The sequence below is a fragment of the Brassica oleracea genome, chromosome C6, assembly GCF_000695525.1.
Source record: "Brassica oleracea var. oleracea cultivar TO1000 chromosome C6, BOL, whole genome shotgun sequence".
Classification (NCBI taxonomy): domain Eukaryota; kingdom Viridiplantae; phylum Streptophyta; class Magnoliopsida; order Brassicales; family Brassicaceae; genus Brassica; species Brassica oleracea.
In genome coordinates this window covers 39,180,646-39,205,627 of record NC_027753.1, presented here as the reverse complement: position 1 = coordinate 39,205,627, position 24,982 = coordinate 39,180,646, and the positions used below count along the sequence as shown (strand labels likewise).

The following is a 24,982-nucleotide window of genomic DNA, read 5'->3' as shown; positions in this document are numbered from 1 at the left end:
CTAGATCTCAAAGCTAACATTTTCACTTGAAAATATATTGTAAGCCTAATACAAGACGTGTAATTATTGGGAAAGTATTCTCCAAGAACAATCTGGTTATATTTTCTCATCTCTTTGTCTGTGCTCTGTTGTCATTTCCCCTTTGGTTTTATCTGTCTTTAGGTGTTCATGTCCATACGCTTTGACGAGGATATCGGAAAGCGTGACAGAGAGGAAGCCAACAAGAAGAAATTTAAGAAAAATGATAAAAGGAATAACCAAGAGGAGCAAAACCAAGCGCAAGAAAATGAGAGGAAGAAATCCAAGCGAGAAATGATGTCTAAGATCAGAGATGAGGTAATTTACTTTCCTTTTGTGCAATAGATCTATTGGTGTGAAATTTGAGGTTTTGCTATTGTTTCCCCTCGTTTACGACCAATAACATCAGAAGTTTCGGGTCTAACTGTTCCTTTGATCTAAAGTGGTATCTCCTTGATGACTTTTTTTCAGGTTAATGCTGATTACAGGGGAGTTACCTTTGAACCAGATGCTATGGAGCGGCGAAAGATGCAGACGGAGACACTATCTGCTGTTTTTGAAACTTACTTCCGTATCCTGAGAAAAACAATGTTTTCAGTTGGCGAAAGGTATTTCCATATATTGATAAATTAGTTCTTGTAAGGCTTTGCATTGCCTACTCAATGTTTTGTGTGTGTTTGTTAACGTTGTCACTTCGACTAATTGCAGCAGCACAGAAGAAGACACAACTTTGAATCCTGGCGCCTTTGGTCCGCACCCTTTGCTTGCTCCATGCTTGGATGGGTTGGGGAAATTCACTCAGCAATTGGACTTGGACTACATCGGAGATCTCATGAACTATCTAAAGAAGCTTGCTTCCAGCAGCAGCGTCTCCACCACAAAGAAGAAAAACTCGAAACTGTTGACAGTATCTGAACGCCTGAGGTGTTGCCTCGTCGCATTCAAAGTCATGAGGAGCAACTTAAACGCCTTGAACGTCGACTTGCAAGACTTCTTTGTCCAGCTTTACAACCTCCTTCTCGAGTACCGCCCTGGAAGGTTTGTTATTTAACTTTTTTAACCGAGATATAAGCTTAATCTAGTTGACTCTTGAGACGCCTTTGTGAATGTGAAACAGAGATTCAGGTGAAGTGTTGGCCGAGTCTCTGAAGATAATGTTGTGCGATGACAGACACCAAGACATGCAGAAAGCAGCTGCTTTTGTAAAACGTTTAGCCACATTCGCGCTATGCTTTGGCTGTGCCGAGTCTATGTCAGGTAACAAACATCACTAAACACATTCATCCTCAAAAGCCGTTTCTCACTCTGCAATTATGTTTACAGCGCTTGTCACCTTGAAGAATCTCCTCCAGAGGAACGTCAAATGCAGAAACCTTCTAGAGAACGATGCTGGAGGCGGCTCTGTTTCCGGTTCAATCGCAGTACGTCACAAATCATTACTCTCATATTAAATACAAATTTACTTTCGGATATTTATACAAATACCTCAATTTGCAGAAGTATCAGCCATACGCAACAGATCCTAACCTAAGCGGAGCTTTCGCATCAGTGCTTTGGGAACTCAACCTCTTGACCAAACACTACCACCCAGCGATCTCAACGATGGCTGGAACAATCTCCAACATGAACACTTCTCAGAACCAAACGTTTCTTTCTGCAGTGACTCCGCAGCAGGCGTTTGCAGATTACTCTCTTCTGAAGGAATCGTTTGAGCCTAAGAGCGAGTCTAGGAAACTGAACAACAAACGGAAACGAGAGAGTGGTGGTGAAGGTGAGGATGTTCCGGAAACTGACATGGTTGAGCTCAAGAAGAAGCTGAAAGAGAATTTTACCATTCTACGAGGCATTAAAGTGGACGAGAGAGTGAGAATGGAGTTTGAGAAGAAGAAACAGAGTAACATGGCGAAGAAGAAACCAACGAAGAAACAGAGTAACGTGGAGAAGAAGAAACCGAAGAGCCCTAAATCTAAGAAGAAATTTTGAAAAACCCACTTTTGTCTTTTTTAGTGTTATACATTGCTTCAACTAGAAATTCATCATTTAAATTTTTGTTCAATCTAATTTTGAGAATAGTTTTGTTTAAGTGGATTCATTCAGGGTGTTTTTTTTACTTATAAAAAATGTGAGTTTTTTTTTTAATTCACAGCCACCTTGGTAATCATGGAAGAATCTTGTAGATAATAAAAAGGATTACGATCATTCCAGTTCCATCTATTTAAAAACTCGCTTAGTACGTCGTACCAACGTTGTAGTATAAAATAGTAACATTCGGACAAAACAACGTAGTCTAATACATGTGCTTTAGAGTTTAAAAGATACGCGATATCATCCTTTTAACCACACATAGGTCGCCACATCTCTAAACCGTGTACTTGAACAGAATTGTTAATCTTACCAAATATATGCTGTAATCTGTGAACAGAGGAGCAAATTGTTTCCCACGAAGAGTCCAGCCCGTACAACGGTACATGCAAGATACGGCCATGTGAGAACATTTTATCCTAGTTTTTAAAATAATCATAATAAACCTTGTGAGATAATCATTCTTTCAGATCCTAAGTTTCATTTAGCTATTTATTTTCAACTGACAAAAATAGTTGAAATGGATGTTACATCGCATAGTTGAGAGCATTGCGTGACATATTCATGATGCTGATTTCTTAAAAATACATACAACTTAATGTAGGTCACTGTCTCACTATTTACATAAGACGATGATATAACATTTGTTCATGTTATTATTCCAAATTTCAAAAGGTTAACGTACAAGATATAAATAAATAATAGCTTGTCTGATTCTCTGAAATCAATATCCACTTGATTAGTTATATGACGACTTAGTATATACTTACATAGTTATATATAATAAACAAATACTTTCAATTTGTTTAAAATTGTATGACTCGCATCTGAGCATTTTTAATCAATTTATTGGGGAAATGTTAGGTGCTGGGAAGATATCATGGCAGTATAATCAACATCTTTATCATTTATTAATCAATTCCTTTTAGACTTAATTTCTTATAAAAATGATTAGATTTAATAGTTAAACTACACTACAATGGATAACTTGCGTTTTGATTAAACAAATGCTTATTATCCGTATAGTTTTCGCCACTTTAATTTTACTTATCGAATTAAAAAGAACATTCGGAGATGAAACCGAAAATACACTTCTCATTATCAATCATCAAAAATATTTTTTTTGATCAGTACAATAAAAGGAGAAGATCAAACAAAAATATCCTTGGCTATAGATCAAGAAGGACAACCATCAGCTACTCTGTAACTCCAGGTAACCACAGAGACACATCTTCATCGCCTGTTAACGATGCAACAAGCTCCGACACATCACGAGACTGAGAGGTTCCAGATCGGAGAGCCTCAATGACTCGCTCAAACACGAAGACGTTACATGGGATATGAAGAACACCTTTCTGAGCGTAACCGTACTCCTGAGCAGATCGGTTAAGCAAACCGACGAACACAGGGTGGTTAAGCAGCTCCGCACTCACCAAGAACCGCTCCATCTTCTCGCCGACGTCGACCGGCACAAGTCCTGAAGGGATGCTCGATGGGACGGATGCTCGTTTAACCAAGAACGATGTCGGGTGATGAACATGGCGGCGGAGAATCTGGTTGCAGGGAAAAGAGTGGCAGGAAGAGGAGGAATCGGCGACTTGTGAGTAGCGGCGAAGCAGAGACTTCATGTTTGGTTTCAGACAGTGGATAGAGAGAAACGGACAATTATGCGAATGTAGGTTTAATGTATTATAAGAGAGTAGTGGCACACGCAGAGGCAGAGACGGTATATGATTGGTGGTCACAATTCATTTTTATTAAAAGAATTTGGATGTATATTAAGTATTATTTTGATTTGGGATGAGTTCAAAAGGTATTAAATCTATGCAATATGTCTACGTATTCAAGAAAAAAGTCATGGTCAATTTCACTTTTAAATGGACTTCCTAATTAAGCTACAAAAAAAGAATTACCTAATTTTTATTAATGCACACAATAAGAGTTTGATCGGTAACAACGACTACGGCTCAGTCTTAATAGTAACAAAAACATATAAATATACATATGCATATATAGAATTTTTTGTTAATGTTAACTGCGGTGCGGTTTGTAAGTTGTACATTCGAAGCTTAAGTATTTTTCTAAGTTTGAATAAATTTCTTAAACTAATAACCAATCGCATTTATTAAAAAACATTCAAGCATTTCCTAATTAGCATTGGTCAAAATGATTCAAATATTTATATATCTATATATATTAAATCTTTCATTGGTATGTTAACTTTTTTTTTTCTAACCGAAAAACCAAAATAGTCTATTTGAAATAAAAAAATGACGTTCTTAATTCTCTAAATAAAAAATAGCAAAAAAAATAAGAATAGTTGTATATACTATATAGTAGATAATATTTTCCATTTGAAAACTATGAATTACCAAAATAAAAGTGATGTCGAACTTAATTCCCTAAATTTTAATGATGCTAAGTAAAGAAATAAACATATGTATTAGGTAACACTATGTGTATATATCGAATATGTTTTTTGTCATAAATACATTGGTCTATTTATCCATTACGTCGGACTTTACCACTCTAAATCCTTTATATAAATGTTTGACTCCACTATTACGAACCTCTTTATGAAGATCTACATCTAACAGTTTTACTTGGTCATTAAGATTTTTTGTAAAAAAATTTCCATTATAATCTGCATAATTATATTTTGGAGGTGGGGGAGGGGGAGGGATTTAATACTTAATCTCCTAACATGAAAACATTAATGCCACTTAGTAAAATCATTGTGACTACGGGTTCCTCAGGCAATCTTCGATCAGTGGGACATGTTGACTTCGGATCCTATGGAGGATGGTTCTCAGGCTTGTGCTATTGTAGCAGATATCAGGAAGCGTAAAGGCTTGAAGCTACAAGTCACTCCTCTCTCCGACTTCGAAGACAAGCTATAAAAGGGAGCGAAAATTTGAACTTTCTTTTATGGGCTTGGCCCATTGGGCCTTTTTATAGATAACTCATCAGGCCTAATCTATGGAAAAATTACAGTTTTCTCTTCTCTTATAGGCCCGAGTTTGTTTTTATTTTCCTTTTGGTGAGTGTAATCTTTTTTTCCAGACAAGTTGTAACTCAAGTGTTGTGTTGTTCTGTAATTGGTCGCGATTGTGCACATTGGGGGTTCGATAAAGTGTCTAAACCATTACTGTACAGAAGATGTTTGGTTTTTTTCGGTATGATTCAGTTTCTGAGCAAGAGTATATATGGAGGAGTGAAAATCTAAACTAATGGGCCGACTTATCGATAGCTCTTCGGGCCCAATTTATGGTGTATTACATCTTTTATTGGCTCGGTCCATTGGGCTGAGTTATACATAACACGACGGGCCCCGAGTTTTGTATTTATTATTCTATTCGTTTTGGCGTGTGTAATAGCTTTTCAGACAAATTGCAAAAGTGTCGTGCTGTTCTGTGTTTGGGAGTATGCACACAACATGTTCGATATAATGCCAAAACCATTACAGTACAGAAGATGTTTGGTTTCTTCCTGTCTGAACCACTTTCTGAAGAAGAGTGTGTTTAGAGAAAGTGAAAACTTGACGCTGTTTCCTGTACAGGTGAGACACAAGTCGGGTGGAGGATTTAGACCGAAGAAGAAAGTATACCACAGAGTTCACGAGCTTGACAAAGCCATAGACCTGAAGAAGAAACCATCTCTCATACTCCAACTCAAATCCATGATCCAATCCCAGAAACACGGAACCATTCTCCTAAGGGATCTCGAGAAGCACGTTGGGTTTGTTCACAAATGGAACTTAATGGCTGCCATCGAGAAGTACCCTTCCATATTCCACGTTGGAGGTGGAAACAGAGAGCCTCCTTGTGTAATGCTAACCGAGAAAGCTCAGAAGATTGCAGATGAGGAAAGCGAAGCTATAGAGTCAATGGAGCCTATTCTTGTCAACAATCTCAGGAAGCTGCTGATGATGTCTGTTGATTGTAGAGTGCCTCTGGAGAAAGTTGAGTTTATTCAATCCGCAATGGGTTTGCCTCATGACTTTAAGAGTAGCTTGATCCCCAAGTATCCTGATTTTTTCTCTGTAAAGGTTGTTAATGGTAAAGTTCATCTCGTGTTAGAGAACTGGGACTCTTCACTAGCAATCACCGCACGTGAAGAGAGGCTATCACGTGTTCTCGAGCCACCAAGTGAGAACAGAAACAAGGTTAGGATCACAAAGGATGGTAACTTCTTGGGCCCAAACGCGTTCAAAGTTTCGTTTCCTCCTGGCTTTAGGCCTAACGCGAGCTATCTAGAGGAGTTTCAGAAGTGGCAGAAGATGGAGTTTCCATCACCTTACCTAAACGCGAGAAGGTTTGATTCTGCAGATCCTAAAGCTAGGAAACGAGTTGTGGCCGTGCTTCACGAGCTGCTCAGTTTAACTATGGAGAAGAGAGTGACTTGCTCTCAGCTGGACGCGTTTCACTCTGAGTATTTGCTTCCGTCAAGACTAATACTTTGCTTGATAAAGCATCAAGGGATCTTCTACATTACTAACAAAGGTGCAAGGGGTACAGTGTTTCTCAAAGAAGGTTATGGTGGTTCAGGTTTGATCGAGAAGTGTCCTTTGTTATTGTTCCAAGAGAGATTTGTTTCACTCTGTGGTCGGAGAGAAGTGAGCGTGTGTAATGATCAATTGCAGTCTTCAAATGTTATCTCCTGATGTTACCTTTAACCAGAGACATCACATTTAGTCTAAAGGGAGCTAGAAACATTTTTTACTGGTCATAATATATAAATCTATACTATCAAAACTTGATAATATATGATACTTTAACAAAAAAAAAAATTCTGATAAAATTGATGGGACTTATGAAAACATAAACATAAATTAGTGGGGTCGAATGCCAAAATATGACAAAAGATTAAAATAATATTAGAAAAATATACACTAAAAAAATTCACCAAATTTTTACGGGTATGTGACCTCACAAGTCCTTCTTTGCCTCAGCTCCTGGTTTGATGTATTATTTACCGTCCATTGTCTTCTCTTTTTTGTTCAAACCCCTTGAATCTATGGAAAAATGCATCTAGTAATCCTAAAGAGAAGTGAAATCCACGTATGAACCGTCTTTCCGGATATTCAAACGGGCCATAAACAATGGGTCCATATCCGCCGCGTGGTAACATAGTGTAGTGTAGTGGGGTGTTTTCTAACCCATGTTGCTTATCAACCTAAAGCTCGAATGCCACTTGGTCATTATCGCATGGTTGAGTACTACTACTTGTGTAAGATATTATTGACTTTTGTCCAAGAAACAGAACCGTAAATACTATCTGTTTGATTGAGAATGCTATCTTGATGAACGCTAGAACGTGTCATAGCGCGGTACCAAGGGATATGTGACTATGTACTGTGAATGTGATTATGAACAATCTTGTCCATGTGGAGGTTGTTGTGAATTATAACTACACTTGTTTTTTACTCAGTGTACGCGACTCTCTTGAGAAAACGATAAGGAGAATCTTCTATGTGTTTACACACAACACACACGAAGGAACATTTCTTTTGAATGCAAGAGAGAGGGGGTCCAGAAACTCATGTGGCTTTGTGAAGGCATCATGTGAAAAAGAGCCAAAGGGAAGGACAATTAAATCGCACTCCACACTCCCCATTTGAGAGACCTGAGAACAAAAGGTCAGTGTTTTCATTATTAGACCACAGAGTGCATTATAATACACGAACCAAAGACCTGTCTCGTTCATTTTTGCTGGCCCTGTTTTGTTTTTGTTGAGATAAACAAACAAAACTCTCTTTCTCATTGTGTTGGATGGTAACAGGCTGCTGATGATAAATCAATTTTTACTTTACGGATAAAGACTAAATAAACACTTGGTTTCTCGTGATAAACTGCGTAGTTAGTTGTCAGTTTATGTCCTTTAGTTAGGTTCCGTGTCTTGTTTGAACATGCTAACTAACCTATATATAGTTGAAACATATCAATTTGAAATCCACACCTATTGGCACAAAAGAACATCCAAAGTCAGATTCTTCTTCTTTTTTTTTCTCTTGAAAACTTTAGCAAGTTAATGGATTCATGTCCTTGTCATTTGGCATCTTCATCTAAATGAAGGGTACACAATTCAAAGCATAAAGACAAAATCTTGAGGTTGATTGAAGCATCACGTAAACACACATCTTTTAATTTAATACAATTTTTTTTTCATTCTCTTTTCTACATTTTCCCTGATAAAGCCAAATCACAGACCAAACTTAAGGATCATCCATTAACATCTCAACGTATCAACCACGAATTGGAACAGATACGCTGATGTTGCATTTGATTATACAGAAAACTACTGACAAAGACTTATAACCACATTTTAGATATTTGAATTTTTCTTCTTCTAAAAATACTTCAGCAGGTTCTCTATTGATTGTTCTTGGAAAACTTGTCTGGTACACAGACAAAGACGTGGTGTTTCTTTAAAACCAAAGGGGGAGAGCCCTGCCCCAGTTAGATACTTTTTAAGATGATGATGATGATGCATTATAAACAACTTGACACATAAAAGATCAAACTTTAAGGGGTATCATATTCATGAATGGAAGGTTTTGATATCTTGGGGACAAAAACTCCTATGGTCCATTATTTTGTACAGTGGTGAGTGGTCCTACTACAGTCCCAACCATTTTTTTCTGTGAATTATGTGTACTGTTTTGGACAGAAGAACACATCATGCAATCACCCAATATTATTTTCCTTCATTGTTTGGTCCAATCTCTCTCTCATTTTTTCTTTTGAAAAATCGTTTTCAGCATTTTTTCAAATCCCCAAATCTAATTCAGTGATCAATTAAAAGCCAAGTACATATTCCAGAAGTATTTGCATTTCTTCTTCTGTATTAGATACTAGTACATATTCTAGATCTTAAACTTTAATGCATCTAATTCTTGTATTGGTCTAGTTATAGTGTTATACCAACTAATTCCATGATTATGTTAATAAGTGTTGCTTTGTGGTCATTACTCGGTGCTGATTAAATGAATAAAGATGATGACATCTTGAGCCTGAAGCTCCTCATGCATGTTTGTTTTTTTTACTGTTAGACCTTTGCTATTTTCAAAATGTGGATCATAGACATTGTACCAAACTTTTGATTCTCCATTTTCTCTTTTCTTTTGTTTCCTTTTTATTGTTTCTTGATACCCACATCAGCACTTTAGTTATCTTTTTCCGAACAAAAGATCTTTTTATTCCATTGACATAGTCCAATCTGATTTCCATGATATCTATCCACATGAAAAAGAAGAGGACTTTCATATATACATTAACATAAAAGTAGCATATGTGTACATATACTTTATATAAACCTATTACATCTTGGATATGATACCTGCCCACTAACCCCAACCAAACTACATAAATGATTTGGGTAGTTGGCTTTCTTTCTCTTCTTTTAAAAATTTAATTTCTCTTCTTTTCTTAGACTTTGGGATATGTATGGGCACCTAATATAGACAATAAACAACTGTTACAAACACTTTCCTAGACACTTTTCCCTGTTCAAGAGAGAAAAAAGAGTATCCATGAATAGTAGTTAATAGTTGTGGGGATATCAGAGTGTGCGAGAGAGATAGACTGCAATGATTTTGCTATATTCTATAGGTATTCAGATGGGTCTATAACTCATAATACCACTCTTTCATATCTTTCTTATTGCATCATCAAAATCAAGTTCCAAGTTATGTTGTGATTTATAATAACATTATAGAATCTGACATCATTTCTGCACAAAAAAAAACAATAAGAGGAACATTTGTGCAGGTCTATTGTGATCATAATCATATATATTTGTTGTGATATTTAAATATATGTAAAAAGAATACAAAAAGGGAAACACTTTGAGGTCTAAATCTAATTCACATGAGCTTTGCAGTGTTTGTGGTTCAGTGGGATATGACTGATTGTTAACACTATATTTTTCTTTTATAATTCTTTCTACATTATTCATCTTTTGAAATTGGATGGTACTAATGATGAGAAATAAACAAATGTCTTGTGTGGCTTTTTCTGCAGTGCTTTCAGAATACTTCACACCAAATCCACCCAATATAAAGAGCCAAAAAAGAAAGAAAGAAAAAAATTTAATTTTTCATTTTTTGGCATTTGGTAAATTGGTAAGTCATTGATATTCGCAAGAAAAATAAGAAGAAAAATGCTCCTAGGGTTTATAACTTTATATGGTATTATTATTTAAGATTGATGTCTTTGTGTTTGCCTTTACCAAATCCTATCTCTTCTTCAAGTTTAATACTCATTCCCTTCCCGAAAATAAGATTTTCTAGAGTTTTCACGTTTATTAAGATTTTCTAGAGTTTTCATGTTTATTAAGAATACAATAAATATTTACAGTTTAATTTAAACTTTATTTTTCAATATATTTTACAATAACTATCCACCAATAAAATTTAATCAATTCAAATATTCACAGTTAATGTTTATCAAAAGTATACAAAAATACTTTAAAAATATAGAAAATCTATTTATTTGGAACAAAAATAAATTTTAGAAAATCTTACTTTTGGGAACAGAGAGAGAATATCGTTTGCCAATGTAAAATTTTCAAAGAAAAATCATGTGATAGATAATCTAAGTGATCTATTATCGATGGAGGTCAACAATTGGACCTTAATGTACAAAAGACCAACCTCTGAAAATGAAGAGTCATTTGACAAAAAGATTGGTTTGTGGGTACTCCTCACTTTGAAATTTTGAATTTATCTATTCTACCCATAGTGGGATTGTGATTCTGATTCACATCATTGACAACAAGAAGAGTGTGTTAAAAGGCTAAAAGAGGTGAAAAATGTTTTTGTTCCCATTAGGACTCATTTATTCATAGTTATGCAGTCAGATCACATTGATGGCCTAGGGGTGAAAACTGATAAGTGGGGGCCAATCCCCAACAATAAGCATACAATTGCTAATTTAACTTTATTAATTTTTTATTTTCTTAGGACAAATAACAAAAAAAAGGTAAAAGCTACTATAATCAATAGGGTAGTGAGTGAGGTTGGACCATTTCATGAGTGCCCCCTTTCACAAGGTAATCTATAAAGTTTTTAGTGTTCCCCATCATGACCCCTCTTAGCATCTATTTCTCAACTTTAATTATTCCAAAGACATTTTGATGTAATCTATAATCTTATATATAATAAGATCATGTATGTACTCCACTATGATACGCATATGTACGGGGAATAAACCGTTTAGTTTAGTGGATGTTGCACTTCTAAAGATGATTTTTGATTTAATCATGTATCTAACTAGCTATATATTAGTTATTGGCATTATTGAACTCGCATGATGTTGTATGTTTCCACCGTTTTATTATAAATATTCATATATATAGACTAGTTAACTCGAAATTGGTTTTTTCAACTCCTATGCTGACTTTTGTTACATACCATGGATAAAGTTGAATTGCCATTTGAACTGAATTGTTTCCTTAAAATTTGCGAAGTAAATGTTTAAAAGTTGCTTTACAGGAAATCAAACACAGGATAAAAACGTCAATGAGCTATGATTTCACAGCATAAAATGATCATTGCAACTTCTTTATTCATCATTCAACCATATGTTATTTCTTTCTTATGCCATATGAAACCTAATCGGTGAAAGTTTTATGGGATGAGAGGTTAATTATATAGAAATCAAATAGTATTGTTTTGATAAACAGTTTTCACAGCTCCAACCCTCCAAACAGTTATATCAAAATCGTAGCTTCCAGAGTAATAATTAAACAAAATTACTTTAAGAAAAAATAGAGAAACCCCACTAAAACCGAAAATTTGGATAAATAAATGGGTGTTAATAAAAAATAATATCTAAAATATAAGTGGACAAGTTGAATGACACAAACCCTAACACCTCAACATTTGCATATCCCATCACTTTACACCAAGTCTTCCCACTTTTGCTTCGTTTGTTTCGCTTATATACATACATTATTTAAATAAAAGCATAACCGTAGGGAAATGGTCCTTAGATTCATCAAAAGTTTCCAAATAATAAAGTAATTTATATAAACATCAATCGGTCAAGCGTCACTCTCTTTATTTTTGTTCTTGACTCATTTGTTGCTTAGTGTGTACGTGACGTTTGGTTCCTTACCTTCACAAACTCTTATCTCCATTTTCAGTATTACAATAATGGGTGAGAAAACTCATAAAATCACGGGTTGTCCGTATATATAGTTTACAACTCGGTGGAGCAGTCACTTGTATAACAATACCATACAAAACAAACTGTTACGTGATAATGTGGGAATCTATGCAGAGATGTATATCGTTCTTCGATGTTTAACTAGATTTCTATTTTGAAGCATGCAACAAATACAAACACACTAGCTCACATGTTAATGTGTAAGTGCAAAAAAAAATGTTACAATATTGATAGTGGAAGATTTAACCAACTCTATACTAACTTTCGGCCGTAGAAAATTAGCATATTAGTTCTGTCTAAATTAACGTGCATTCTCTTTTTTTTTTTAATAATGTGAAAGACTTGTTAAAAAGGAGAAATAATATTGAACGTTTCAAAATGATCATGGTTTAGAATAATGCACCTCCATTGGATGATCCGCATGTGAAGGCACAAACAAAGATGTCTACATCTAAATCTAATTAATATTCAAATATGCAAACCACTACTTACAATCGTATGATTAACATCAGTTAAACCAATATTTTAGGTTTTGATTTTCTCTAGGCACAAAAAAATAAAATTAAACAGGAAAAAAAGAGATAAATTTTGCTTTCAGACTTTTTATTCGTGCAACGACTATATCCTCTTTATTAATGTTGGCATGATCTCTTCACATCGCTTTCTCGTCTCCTCCTCCCTTTTATTTACTTTTTTAATATCTAAATCATTTTTAATACAATACAATAATAATATCTATTAATATTTTGGATACTATTCAGCAGATTAACCATGTATAAAGCAACCTTCAAATCTTACTTATACAACTTGATTTTGCCCTTAGCACTGGATTGAATTAAACTATTTAATTATTGTCATTGCACTTTTTTTTTTCTTCTGTCAACGACGATCCTATTACTAAACTTATTTTCTAACTGTCTTATATGTTGTGAAATGTTTTCTGTATAGTGGTTGATCAATAGTTTTACGTTTAATTGCTTATATATATATACGCTAGCTTTCAGTTTTTATATTTAAATGTATAATTTATTAGTAAGATATGATTAGTTCGTCATAAATATGTTAGACCAAATGTTTTTCGATACTGACATGCAAAAGGATATTATATTATACACCTATATGTGTGATTTCATACTATATAATAGTTTAACCACCATTGCTTTTCTGTCTGAGACTAGAATCATAAGTTTATTTAATTCATCTCTATAAATCGTATAAATATATACTAATCTCGGATTCCCGTATTTAATTAATTTAAGTAAACACAAATCAAGTTGCTAGAAAACAAATGGAGTATCGAAAAAAATAAACAATTAAGAGAGAGAAAGTGTCAGGAGTAGTACGCAGGACGAACAACAGCGACATTTGCGCGCGTCCGACGTGTCAGCTTTTTACCTCCTCCACTGCTCTTTCCTCTTCTTCCTCCCTCACGTTTCTCTGCCGGCGCGTGTCTTCTAAACCCTACAGTGTACTGTTATAGCCGGTCCCACACCAGCACCAATTATCTATTTTGTCACTTTAATTTTATTTCCTGCAGTTCTGGGATTATTGTTTTTTTTTTTCAATAATAATAATTATCTTATACGCATCTACATTATGAAAGTATAAAACAATTAACAAAAATCAGTTAGATAATCTTTCTGTTTCTTCAATATAAGTTACAATATCGTTTATGTTATAAAATTTTTATTTTTTGGCTCTTTGATTTCCACATTTTTATTACTTTGATTTAAGAAATGTTTTGGATTTTACTATGAAAATCTATATTGAATTAAACAATGAGGATTTCTCTTTCTTTATGGCAAAGGTTTCTTCTCATGAATTCTTATCTAAAAAATATTTTCTAGTAGTTTCCTTACAATTAATTGTTTAAAGAGAAAAAAAATAAAAACTTCCATTAACAAAAAAAACAGAGAGAAGATAGTTTCCATAAACGGGGGGGTCAAGGTGACATGTTAACATGAACGCTAGCGTTTTTGGGAGATCTACAGATGGGACACGTGTGCACACTGGACCCACAGACTCCACACAAGCACAAGTGTCTGCACGGTAAGACCAACACACACGATTCCTCCTCCCCACAGTTTCTGCACATCCTACCTTTCGCCACCACTACCGTGCGCCTAACCGTTTCTTCACCCGAACTACTCCCGCAACACGACTGCGCATCATGGTCACACTCAGCGTTCACGTTAGCTAATCCTGCGCCGGCTAGATCATTAACCTGCGCCAGTACCTCCTCGAGGTTGGCGCGGAGGTTGTTAGCGGTCGCTTCGTTGCTCTGCGCGAGATCCCGCCAGATTTGGTTCTCGATGGATAGCGACTTCACGCGCTCCTCGAGCGCGTGGTTTATCTTCCCGATTCTCTCTCGCTCTTCGTCCTTGACTCGAAGCCGTTTCGCGAGCCCATGCTCTATCGCCTCCACGATCGTCCTCGCTTGCCTCTTCCTCTTCTCTTGAATCTCGAACTTCACTCTCTCCATCTGATCATCATCACAAATGAAGAGAATCAATCAGTTTCTTTAATCACTCTAGTGCGATTGTTATTGACGCGGTTTAGACTTACGTGAAGGGAGACGAATCGATCGATATCGTGCTGCTGCTGATTGATGTGAGAGGAGAGATCAATGTCTTGGCCGAGGAACGAGTAAGGAGTAACGTACGATGGCGATACAGTGCTCTCATGAAGAAGATGATGGTGAGGATAGTAATCGGATCTCGAGTCGTCTCTGGAGCGTTTTCTCGTCTGGACATTAGCACCGTCAGCGTAGTAATTAGCGAACGAATCAGCGGTGGAGGACGCGCCGTACATATGATGAAGAAGAGGAGGAGGAGGCGAATCGTCCGTGGCGGAGAAAGGCGAAACGACGCCGTAACCGTTTTGAGTAGTGTTGGTGCAGAAACCGCCATTAGTTGTTGGTTCCATGGTGGCGTTGTCGTTATTGTTGTGCATCATTAACTCTCTGCACATTAAAAATCATCAATGCCCAAAAAGAAACTCTAAAGAATCAAAATACATGAGAGAGAGAGAGAGAGAGAGTTATAGACGAACCTGCTGGAGAAGAGTTGAGGAGTAGAGAGAAGAAGATGGTGAGCATCGACGGCCATGGGGAGAGAGAGAGGATCGATGATGATGATGATACGGAGGAGGAGTTTTTTTAAAGGGAGAGGAAACTAGAAATGCATGCGTTTCGTTTTTTTGCTTTTCTGTTTTGATGTGCGTGAAGAGAGAGAGCCTTTGCTTTTTTTTGTTTTTTGTTTCTTATCTTTATTTTTTCTTTGAAAGAAGAGACCAAATCGAAACGAGCCTCAACATAATGGTTGTTTCCTATTTATACACATCGACGTGAATAGAGGAGATAGAGAGAGAGAGATAAAGTCAATTCTTTTTTGTTAAAAAAGAAAATAATCAATTTCGAATAATTAATATACTTTTTTTGGTAAACTTCGAATATTTAATTTGTTCAAAGGTAAATCTAATTTACATTGCTGAATTTAATTAACCTACCATTTTCTTAGGGTTTGAATCAAATAGTAATGTTGATTTGGCTTACCCATATCTTTTTGGTAACGTTTTCCCATAAACTTCTCATTTTAACACGTTTTCTGTAATTCAATTCAATATATTTTTTTTAACTTTTTCTGGCACGGTTTTGGTATTTAGTTACCTAATACTCTGTGGTTAGTTGAATTGAATTGATCATCTTGTTCAAAGTTGTTCTTACTCAACAATAAGATTTTGATTTGTTTAATTTAATTTTTTTTATTCCACTTATAGTGTGGTAATTTAAAAACATTGTCGGTTATAGTTTTTTTGCAAGTGGGTAACTTGTCGCGAAACTGGCGGAAACTTATAGGATTATTCTAAAGGTAAATACCGCTTAAATACACCCAAAAAATAAAGATAATCAGATTCGGTTATGTTTTTGGTCATAGTGTATAGCAGTATTAGCGATGAAGCTCGGATTCGGTTTGTGTTTACCACCGTACCAAATAAATAGAGAAGACCGGTTGGACCGTGAATTTCGGGGTATTTAGAAACGTATTTTACGGTTTTTCCCTCCGTAAAATGATGGAAATTACATTTGTATGATGAAAACATGCAATACAGATATGACACGTGTAAAAGTTACTAGGAGTCATGCGTATTGCCATGTAGCATTCCAGCGTGGCGAACAATTTTTACTGGGACCCACTGTTTGTCTTTTGTACGGTCCGTTAAAATGGGTAAAATCTTACTTTTTCCGTATTTGTAATATTTTTTTCGTACGAGTTTGGCGCCATGTGATGCCACGTGGTGAAACATCCTGGCTACTTCTGTTTGACCCTTTCTACGACTTTCATGGAGTATCTTTATTTATTGGGAAATTGTTTTTTTTAAGCGAAAAAATGATAACTACGTTCTTTTAGACTAATCTCATATATTTTATGTTTCGATAGACTAATTATTTTCAAAATGGCAATAATGCCCTTAGAATTTTAATTTTTATATATAATAAATAAAGAGTTTGATCAAGCGGGATCGATCGATCCGAAATTACAAGGTCGAACGGATCGATCGAACCTGATCATTATGCAAAAAAAAAAACGCAGAGCATATACTGATCGACCTGATCCATTTCATTCGATCGACAAATGTCGATTTCATACAGATCGACCGATCTCGAATTATAGACCGATCGATCTGTGAAAGCATAGATATGAATCATGGTAGAAATAATGTGAAAATTTTGTGAACAATCAATGGAATATAGAAGACGCTTGAGAAGAAGGTTACCACTTTTTTTTGTTTTTTTTTTAAAGTTGATTTTTTCAAAATATGAAAGTGAATATTCCCAAATATTTTGTTTCCATATTTTTAGGAACTAATTTCTTATCCGTAGAATACAACTAATATGTAGAAATCGGTTTCTACATGTTCTTAGAATTATAGTAATGTGTAGATTTTGATTTCTACATGTTTTAGATTTACAGTAAATCTGTAGAAACTTTCTATGTGTTTTAGATTTATATTAATATGTAGATTTTTATTTCTAAAGATTTTAGATCGGTAGGTTAAGCGCGGAATGTGTATTCTAAATATTTTTAGAATACTCTTATTTACGTAGATCACGTATTCTAAACATTGTAGATTCAATAAAAAAGTGAATTTCGTTTTCTACTTCGTAGAATGCCATTTCTACTTTATTTAGAACAGAATCTGAAAATTATAATTTAAACATTTTTAGAACTGAAAAAAATACCACTAAGTTCATATAGGTATTTTATCAATAGTTACTATTTTCCGGTTTTTTTTTGTTCGTAAAACTATTTATTAAATTTTTTTTTTGTAACACTACTATTTATTAAAAAAAAAAATCAAAAAAATTAAAGGATATTATAGGAAAAAATGGCACAAAATATATATTAGTATAAAAGGACATAGTTATCATTTTTTGCTTTAAAAAACAATTTTCCCTTGTTTATTTAACATCAACCAAAAAGTTGATTTTTTTTCCTTTGTTAATTTATCATTAGATTTTTTTAATAAAATGTTAATGAAATCCATTTAAATGATAAATCTTACTCATAGTTTTTATTAATGGTAAATTCATGACTATTATACTATTGTAGATTAGTTAATAAAATAACAGGCTGTATTTATTTAAGTAGTGTGATATTATGTTAACTTTCTTTAGATAATATGGAAGTTAAAGATCAACTGTATTTTTATTCATGATTTTCTTATAAAACTAGTTTAACTGTATTTTTTATTCATGAGTTTCTTATAAAATAAATAATTTTAACTACGTTTGAATTAAATTGGATTTGTTATCCTTGAGTTTCATCAAAATAAACTAAAAATTAAAGCATCAATCCTTATGTATAATAAAAACACAGAGAACCCAAGAGATGAAGAAAGAGAGATGGAGACATATTCGTCCCTGAAGATGATATCAGATATAAAGTGACGCACAAGAATTAATTCCTACTTTGATATATGTCCTTCCTCTCTTTTTTCCTACTTCTTCTTTACATTTTTGTGCTTTGTTATATTTTCTTTCCCACGCATTAAAAGTTAAAACAATATGCCTTTGTCTTTTAGAAGCATTCAAATCTCCACCATCTTAATTTGTTTTTACAAATACCAGTTTTGGAAAAGTAGATTTTGCAAAGTAAAAGAGTAGGCATGGTGCACGATTTACGTGTTTGGTTCATAAGATCGATATTGATCCTCATGCGAGTTTGATGTGTATTATGAGATGACTAACATCGTAACGAGACATTAACTAATGGGTGTCTATCTCATACAATTAATCAAAGTGTAATATTTGTAATATGAAGTGTCTATCCAAAGAACAAAAAAGTCTTGAACTGTGGTTTCCTCTTTGATTAAGAACAAGTGACATTGCACCTTGACTTTGTTGTATTGTATCCTTTCTTTCCTCTTTAAAATAACTTTTTATTCAACTTAAAGTTGGTGCTGGTGTGTATTCATGTGATGTATATCATCATTTCAAAAGAAGAAAATAAATCCATAACCATTGTAAGAATCTTAAAGGGTGCCTTACCTAGAAACTTCATCTTTCCTTAAAGGCACCACTATAATTCAATTTGTTATAAAGAAAGAATTCTTGCTTTTGTGAAATATATACCATACTCATATATCTTTCGGTTCATATGCACTAAGTCATTAATATTCGTTTTTCAAAGTTTTTTGAAATTGGTGACTTTAGTTGCACTTTTGTTCCAACATCATATCACACACCTATATCTTACAACAATTCAAAAGAGGCTTAAAGCTTTCCACTGAAGGCATGTGTTTGAATTAATTGTTTGGGACTTTGCTACTGCATACATATCACATGTACTATGGTCCATACAGGAGGAGCTCGTGACCTAACATATTACATCCTATTAATCTTTGGATATTTATCAAATGCACCAATACATCTTTGGATCTACCAAATGGATTGGAACTCACAATCACAATGATCAAAAGAGTTAGGTCTGAGAGGTCCCGGTTTAATTAAAAGATGTGTTGGGCCATCACTCTTTCTTGCTCTCCAAAGAATACCTTACTTAGCCGTATCATCGAAACTTAACTTCGTTATAACACAATATCAAGATTTCTATTTATTTATTTCATGAAAATCGTTGCCCCATTAGGAGACAAGAGAAGAGGTTTTCTGCATAAGACTTTAACTTGGTGTCATGTGTGGTTGTGCTTATGAACAGTGTGTGTGGTCCCTTCATTTTTTTCTTTCAAATTAAATAAAGGAACCAATGTGTCGATTGCATGATTCCCACTACTGCTTTCAATCTCACCTTCTGCTATAAGATGCATTATGATCCCACCACCACTGCTTTTAATTCATTCAGACAAAAAAACGTAATAAATGTAAAAATATTACTGTATATATTATTTTAAATTTTATAAATGTGTATGAATACGAGGAGAGCTATTCATCGAAATGAAATTTAAATGTACTGAGTCTACTGACTTGTTACCATCAGATCATGAACCACATTAACTCCAACCAAGAAGACAAAGACAAAGGTGGTGGTAGTTGTTGTTGCTGTCAGATCACGGATTCACTTTCACCAAATAAAGAATTGGTTAATCGGTTTGAATCAAAAGTGAATCAAAAGTGAATCAAAAGTAGACATTAGACAAGAAGTTATGTGTTGTTATTAAAAGAAACTTACACAAATCCATAACTACGTGAGCGTACAATTAATAGAGATATTATAGTTGGGGGAATGTTGATCCAATTTGTTAAATCATGTGTGAGACATACAGTATATATATTTACCCAAGGACCAGCAAACACCTAATGACACAAATTGCATAAAGATATATCTAGTCCAAGGCCTAAGTGAAGGTCTCACTGAATACTTCTGGAACACACAAAGACGCATAGCTAGGAATGGGGATAAACTCAACTTTCCTTAACCAAGACTTTCCTCCAGAAAATGTTTCCTAGAGACCAGTAAACGACCATTAAAAATGCGAAGTAATAGTAAAACAGTTTTACCTCTTAGGAATGCGGCTCCTTAATATCGTCATAGGAGCCTATAAAAATTTACACAGGTTAAAACGTCAACACATAATTCAACAAGGCATATGTTTATTTCTTTTGCATAAAAGGGGCTTGCAAGTTGCAACAAGCCATACCTTAAGGCTTGAGGGTGCTTGGGGAACAAGAGTAGGACGATGATCACCTTCTACCTCTTCCCCTGTTTAGAGCAAAAAGGAGATTACATTGTGTACTATAACAGACCACACTTACAATAGACAAACACTACTATTTTGGAAGCTAAAACAACAGATGAACACACAGAGATCTCCTCTTTGCCATAGTTGCCAAGGACAAGGAGAAGGAGTCTCATATGTACTGTATACCATACCTGCGGCCCTGCCTATATATATATTGACCTTGAACGAGAACGAGCAGGCATATGAATTGGTGATCGGCTACGTCTGCCGCACTAAAGATCATATCTCGGAAGTGACCTGCATCTGCGCATTAAAAAAAAAAAACAAATCCATCAACTGAAAACAAATACAATGTGGACATCACATCAATATGGACCATATCATCTCGGAACATTTACTTGAAATATCCAGCTGGAACTATGAGCAAATTACTTTAGCACGCAATTCTGAAAAAACAAGCTGAGATAATTTAAATGTATAATAACAAGTTCCAACATGTATAACAATTTCACCAGAGTTGGTTTGTCTGCGAAACATGAACCGTCACGGCTTAATTTACACACAAAAGTCATGGAAAGTAGAATAATTCAAAAATAAATTTAAATTCAAATTAAAATTACATCTTAGCAATGATCTAACAGGATTTCTTAAAAAAATTCTATCTTAATTAACCAAGCGCTCGTACCTTGGTGGTAAAGGAGGTACAGCGGTACGGTCCGCCACCCGGGTTCGAGCCTTGCCACAACGGATTTAACATCCTTTCCGTTGAGGCGCTGGACCATTTTCGAGGGATAGTTGGGAATGTGGTTGCCCAGATACCAGAGTTATAAAAAAAAAAAAAAAATTCTATCTTAATTTATAAATTCTATCTTGAAATATATTTTTCATTTTTTCTTTATTTTTATGGTATTTTAAAGGGATTAGAAAAGCAATATATTAATAATATTTGCATCAATCAATCATAAATTAAAAAAGAAGGTCGGCATCGTCGTCGCTATATCCTGTCATCATCTAGGGTTCTTCTTCTCCGATATGTATTGATTCTCTCAGTAAAAGAAGCTCGCTCGTTCGTGAAATCGATTCTTAGCAATTTTGATATTTAGGGATTAGGGAATCGTGATTGACAATCTTAGTTCGCTTCGTTGTATAGAAAAAAAAAAGGAATTAGATAGGGTTTTGTAGATTCGATTATGGATACTAATCAAGCTCCTGGAATCGACGATCTTAAGAAAGTTGCAGATAATCCTTCAGGTTTGTTTCTTTCTCCAGATCGTTCTTTTTTTTTTGTTGTTGTAGATTTGAATCTGGATCTTAGTTTGATTTTAGTTCTTCAACTGTGGATTAGTATCTCGAACTTGAGTTGATTCGTTTCATTGCTCTGTACTCGACGAAGATTAGGGACTGTTTAGTTGCTATTTTTCAATCTAATTGAAAGATTCTGCTGTGGTGCAGGTGATTCAATGTTTGATGCATCTCAGTATGCCTTCTTTGGGAACGATGTTGTGGAGGAGGTTGAGCTTGGTGGACTGGAAGAAGAGGAAGATGAGATTCTGTCTTTTAATGGAATAAGGGAAGGCTTTTCATTTGACAACGAAGAGGTTAGTCTCACCCTATTGTGGAAGAGATAAGAGACTTTTCTTTGGTTATTGATATTATACACTCCGGAGTGACTTACCTTATCCTCCCCAGGTTGAAGATTCTAGGCCTCTGTCTGACGTTGATGATCTTGCTACTACTTTCTCAAAGGTTAGCTTAGCTTTACTGAACACGCTTGATGATTGAATACACATGCATTCTCTTTGTGTTTCTTTTTTATATTCAAAATGTTGACCAAGCCATTGATCTTGTTTTTTTTTGTCTATTATGTTACAGTTGAATAGGGATCCTGAGGTCTATAGAAACACGGGACCAATCATTGATAGGCGACCGGGACAGAGTGAGTTTCATAGATGCATTCACATTGATTTGATATTTCTATCTACTGTCTGCATATCAGAGTTTTACTTAGTTCTCCCGGTACTGATTCTATGTGACTACAGTTATGCGGCTATGCCCGTTATTCTACTTTTAACTTTATGATCTAGACTGAGCTGCTTGGCATTCCATTTTCCTTGTTATTATCTTTTTTTTTTTCCTACAGAGTTAATACATTTCCATGGTTCTCCATCTATCTTACAAGCAAGGCTTTGGTTTGTTGTTTAATCAATTTTTCTTTTTGGTTCTCAGATTCTTTAGCACCTGACTGGACTTATAGGGAGGAGTTACCAGATTGGAATGGCCAGAAGTTACTGGACTCTGATGCCATCAAAGATGACAAGGCTTGGTCGGGACAACCATTCTCTACTCTGGACCCTAAAAGAACAACACCACATCTCGAACCCCGGCATCAGCTACATCAAAACCACAATCAACAACAGTTTCCCAGTGATCCGATTCTTGTCCCGAAGTCATCTTTTGTTTCATACCCTCCTCCAAGCAGCATATCACCAGAACAGCGTTTAGGACACCCAAATGTTGCACCATATCATTCTGGTGGGCCTCAAATGGGATCGCCAATCTTTTCTCAGTTCCCAACTTTGCAGCCTCAGTTGGCTGGCATGCATCATGGATCTCCCCAGCGCGCTGGAAACGTGCCTCAGTTTCGTCCAGATCTTCCCCTGAATAACCGCCCTCAGGCTCAATGGATGAACAACGCGTTGCTACAACAGCCGTCTCATCAAAACGGTTTGATGCCCCCTCAGAATAGATCACAACATCCAATGCAGCCTCAGTTATTTAATCCTCATCTTTCTCGATCATCATCCTCTGGAAGTTATGATGGAATGCTTGGGTTTGTTGATCCAAGGGAAGCAAGACCAGGGTCGGCTCAAGGCAACAGACAGAACATGCGTTTTAATCAACACGGCTTTGATGGTGGCGTTCAGAGGAGAAATAGCGGATGGCCTCCATACCGCTCCAAATATATGTCAGCAGGCGAGCTAGAGAATATATTGAGAGCGCAGCTTGCTGCTACACACAGCAATGATCCTTACGTTGATGACTACTACCATCAAGCATGTCTTGCGAAGAAATCTGCAGGTGCAAATCTAAAACATCATTTCTGTCCAAATCATCTGAGGGACCTCCTCCATCCACGTGCACGGACGAACAACGAGCCCCATGCGTTTCTTCAGGTCGATGCTCTTGGCAGAGTTCCTTTCTCTTCGATCCGCAGGCCTCGTCCCCTTCTTGAAATGGACCCTCCAAACTCAACTAAATCTGGTGATGCGGATAACAAAGCTACCGATAAGCCCCTTGATGAAGAACCCATGCTTGCAGCTAGAGTGTGCATTGAGGATGGTCTTAACCTCCTCCTCGATGTTGATGACATTGATCGCTTCCTACAGTTTAGCCAACTCCACGATGGAGGAAACCAGTTGAAACAAAAACGGCAAGCTTTGCTGGAAAGCCTCGCCGTTTCGCTGCAGCTCGTTGATCCCCTCGCCAAGAATGGGCAAAGCAGGTCGCAAGATGATTTCATCTTTCAAAGGATCATCTCTCTTCCAAAGGGTCGGAAGCTACTCGTAAGGTATCTTCAGCTTATCTTCCCTGGAAGCGACCTAATGAGGATAGTCTGCATGGGCATTTTCCGACATTTGAGATCACTGTTTGGAGTCCTCTCATCCGATCCTGACATCGCCAAAACCACAAACAAGCTTGCAAACGTCGTAAACTCGTGCATCCACAAGATGGAGTTGGGACCCATCAGCGCGTGTCTAGCAGCGGTGTCATGCTCTTCCGAGCAGCCACCGCTCCGTCCTCTAGGCAGTCCTGTTGGAGACGGAGCTTCAACTGTACTGAAATCTACGCTCGACAGGGCTTCAGAGCTTCTCCGGGGTAATAACTTCAACAACGCGGGCATGGCTCTATGGCGTGCTTCTTTCAACGAGTTCTACAACCTTCTGATGAGGTATTGCATCAGCAAATACGACGGCATCATGCAGAGTCTGAACTCGCAGCTGCCTCCAGAGTTTGCTAGTGAGATATCTGATGCAGCTGCGCAAGCCATTGTCCGCGAAATGCCTATTGAGCTTCTACGTTCGAGTTTCCCACATATTGATGAGCAGCAGAAGAGGTTACTGATGGAGTTTTTGAAACAATCTATGCTCGGAAGCCAGAAAACAGAGCCAGCCATGAGCCGATAGTATCCAGAGTATAGAATCCAGACACCATATCTCGCAAATGTCTGTATATGAAGGCATAAAGATCATGCAGATACCGTAACAAGAAAAGGTTAGAGAGAATCAGTTCTCACACTTTTTTTTTTTGCAGCAGAGAAAGAGGAGTTGTATTTGAAGTTTGGTCTCTGTACAGAAAAACTAAGTCTTTTAGCTTTTGCAGAACTTTGTAGCCAAGTCATTGTGTGTCTTCTGTCTTCCTGTCTAGTTCATGTCATTGTGGTTTTCTTTTTTTTTCTCATTTTTGCAACCTTTTTCATGTTTTTGATAATTCTATTTCCATTTTTCTTTATATGT

At 35.9% G+C, this 24,982-nt stretch overlaps 5 protein-coding genes and 1 long non-coding RNA gene across 7 annotated transcripts in view; 3 read left to right on the top strand and 3 right to left on the bottom strand.

The window, feature by feature from the left end:
- LOC106301002 (nucleolar complex protein 3 homolog) overlaps nt 1–2,114 on the top strand; it is a 4,345-nt gene extending 2,231 nt beyond the window's left edge. The window contains exons 8-13 of one of the 2 annotated variants that reach the window (XM_013737302.1): nt 163–336; nt 490–626; nt 730–1,056; nt 1,136–1,275; nt 1,342–1,439; nt 1,516–2,114. In XM_013737302.1, coding sequence (XP_013592756.1) covers nt 163–336; nt 490–626; nt 730–1,056; nt 1,136–1,275; nt 1,342–1,439; nt 1,516–2,001 — 1,362 coding nt within the window. In that variant the 3' untranslated portion in view covers nt 2,002–2,114. Of the gene's footprint in view, nt 1–162; nt 337–489; nt 627–726; nt 1,057–1,135; nt 1,276–1,341; nt 1,440–1,515 lie in introns of both variants that reach the window. The other variant, XM_013737301.1, reaches the window with a different exon arrangement.
- Nucleotides 2,115–3,137: 1,023 nt separating this feature from the next.
- LOC106299592 (auxin-responsive protein SAUR40) lies at nt 3,138–3,833 on the bottom strand. The gene has a single exon (XM_013735659.1). The coding sequence runs from the start codon at nt 3,726–3,728 to the stop codon at nt 3,297–3,299; it is 432 nt and encodes a 143-aa protein (XP_013591113.1). The 5' UTR covers nt 3,729–3,833; the 3' UTR covers nt 3,138–3,296.
- A 1,644-nt stretch (nt 3,834–5,477) lies between these two features.
- Nucleotides 5,478–6,839, top strand: LOC106298911 (protein ROOT PRIMORDIUM DEFECTIVE 1). The gene has a single exon (XM_013735042.1). It carries the CDS (start codon nt 5,537–5,539, stop codon nt 6,761–6,763), a length of 1,227 nt encoding a protein of 408 aa, XP_013590496.1. The 5' UTR covers nt 5,478–5,536; the 3' UTR covers nt 6,764–6,839.
- A 7,242-nt stretch (nt 6,840–14,081) lies between these two features.
- LOC106296740 (probable BOI-related E3 ubiquitin-protein ligase 2) lies at nt 14,082–15,579 on the bottom strand. Its single transcript, XM_013732964.1, has 3 exons — nt 15,321–15,579; nt 14,835–15,231; nt 14,082–14,751 (listed from the first exon to the last, which is right to left on the bottom strand). Exons 1-3 carry the CDS (start codon nt 15,374–15,376, stop codon nt 14,212–14,214), a joined length of 993 nt encoding a protein of 330 aa, XP_013588418.1. The 5' UTR covers nt 15,377–15,579; the 3' UTR covers nt 14,082–14,211.
- A 4,198-nt stretch (nt 15,580–19,777) lies between these two features.
- Nucleotides 19,778–20,491, bottom strand: LOC106299761. Its single transcript, XR_001261863.1, has 3 exons — nt 20,427–20,491; nt 20,287–20,324; nt 19,778–19,846 (listed from the first exon to the last, which is right to left on the bottom strand). It is a non-coding gene; the product is annotated as an uncharacterized LOC106299761 (long non-coding RNA).
- Nucleotides 20,492–21,426: 935 nt separating this feature from the next.
- LOC106300054 (protein PAT1 homolog 1) lies at nt 21,427–24,977 on the top strand. Its single transcript, XM_013736111.1, has 5 exons — nt 21,427–21,719; nt 21,921–22,066; nt 22,158–22,214; nt 22,341–22,404; nt 22,695–24,977. Exons 1-5 carry the CDS (start codon nt 21,659–21,661, stop codon nt 24,650–24,652), a joined length of 2,286 nt encoding a protein of 761 aa, XP_013591565.1. The 5' UTR covers nt 21,427–21,658; the 3' UTR covers nt 24,653–24,977.
- Nucleotides 24,978–24,982: the final 5 nt, after the last annotated feature.

Coding starts and splice junctions, on each gene's coding strand:
- LOC106299592 (XM_013735659.1), bottom strand. CDS start 3,728: ATGAAGTCTCTGCTTCGCCGCTACTCACAAGTCGCCGATTCCTCCTCT.
- LOC106298911 (XM_013735042.1), top strand. CDS start 5,537: ATGTTCGATATAATGCCAAAACCATTACAGTACAGAAGATGTTTGGTT.
- LOC106296740 (XM_013732964.1), bottom strand. CDS start 15,376: ATGGCCGTCGATGCTCACCATCTTCTTCTCTCTACTCCTCAACTCTTC. Junction 15,232..15,320: donor CCTCAACTCTTCTCCAGCAG/GTTCGTCTATAA, acceptor TTTAATGTGCAG/AGAGTTAATGATGCACAACA. Junction 14,752..14,834: donor ATCGATTCGTCTCCCTTCAC/GTAAGTCTAAAC, acceptor GATGATGATCAG/ATGGAGAGAGTGAAGTTCGA.
- LOC106300054 (XM_013736111.1), top strand. CDS start 21,659: ATGGATACTAATCAAGCTCCTGGAATCGACGATCTTAAGAAAGTTGCA. Junction 22,215..22,340: donor TTGCTACTACTTTCTCAAAG/GTTAGCTTAGCT, acceptor ATTATGTTACAG/TTGAATAGGGATCCTGAGGT. Junction 22,405..22,694: donor TGATAGGCGACCGGGACAGA/GTGAGTTTCATA, acceptor TTTGGTTCTCAG/ATTCTTTAGCACCTGACTGG.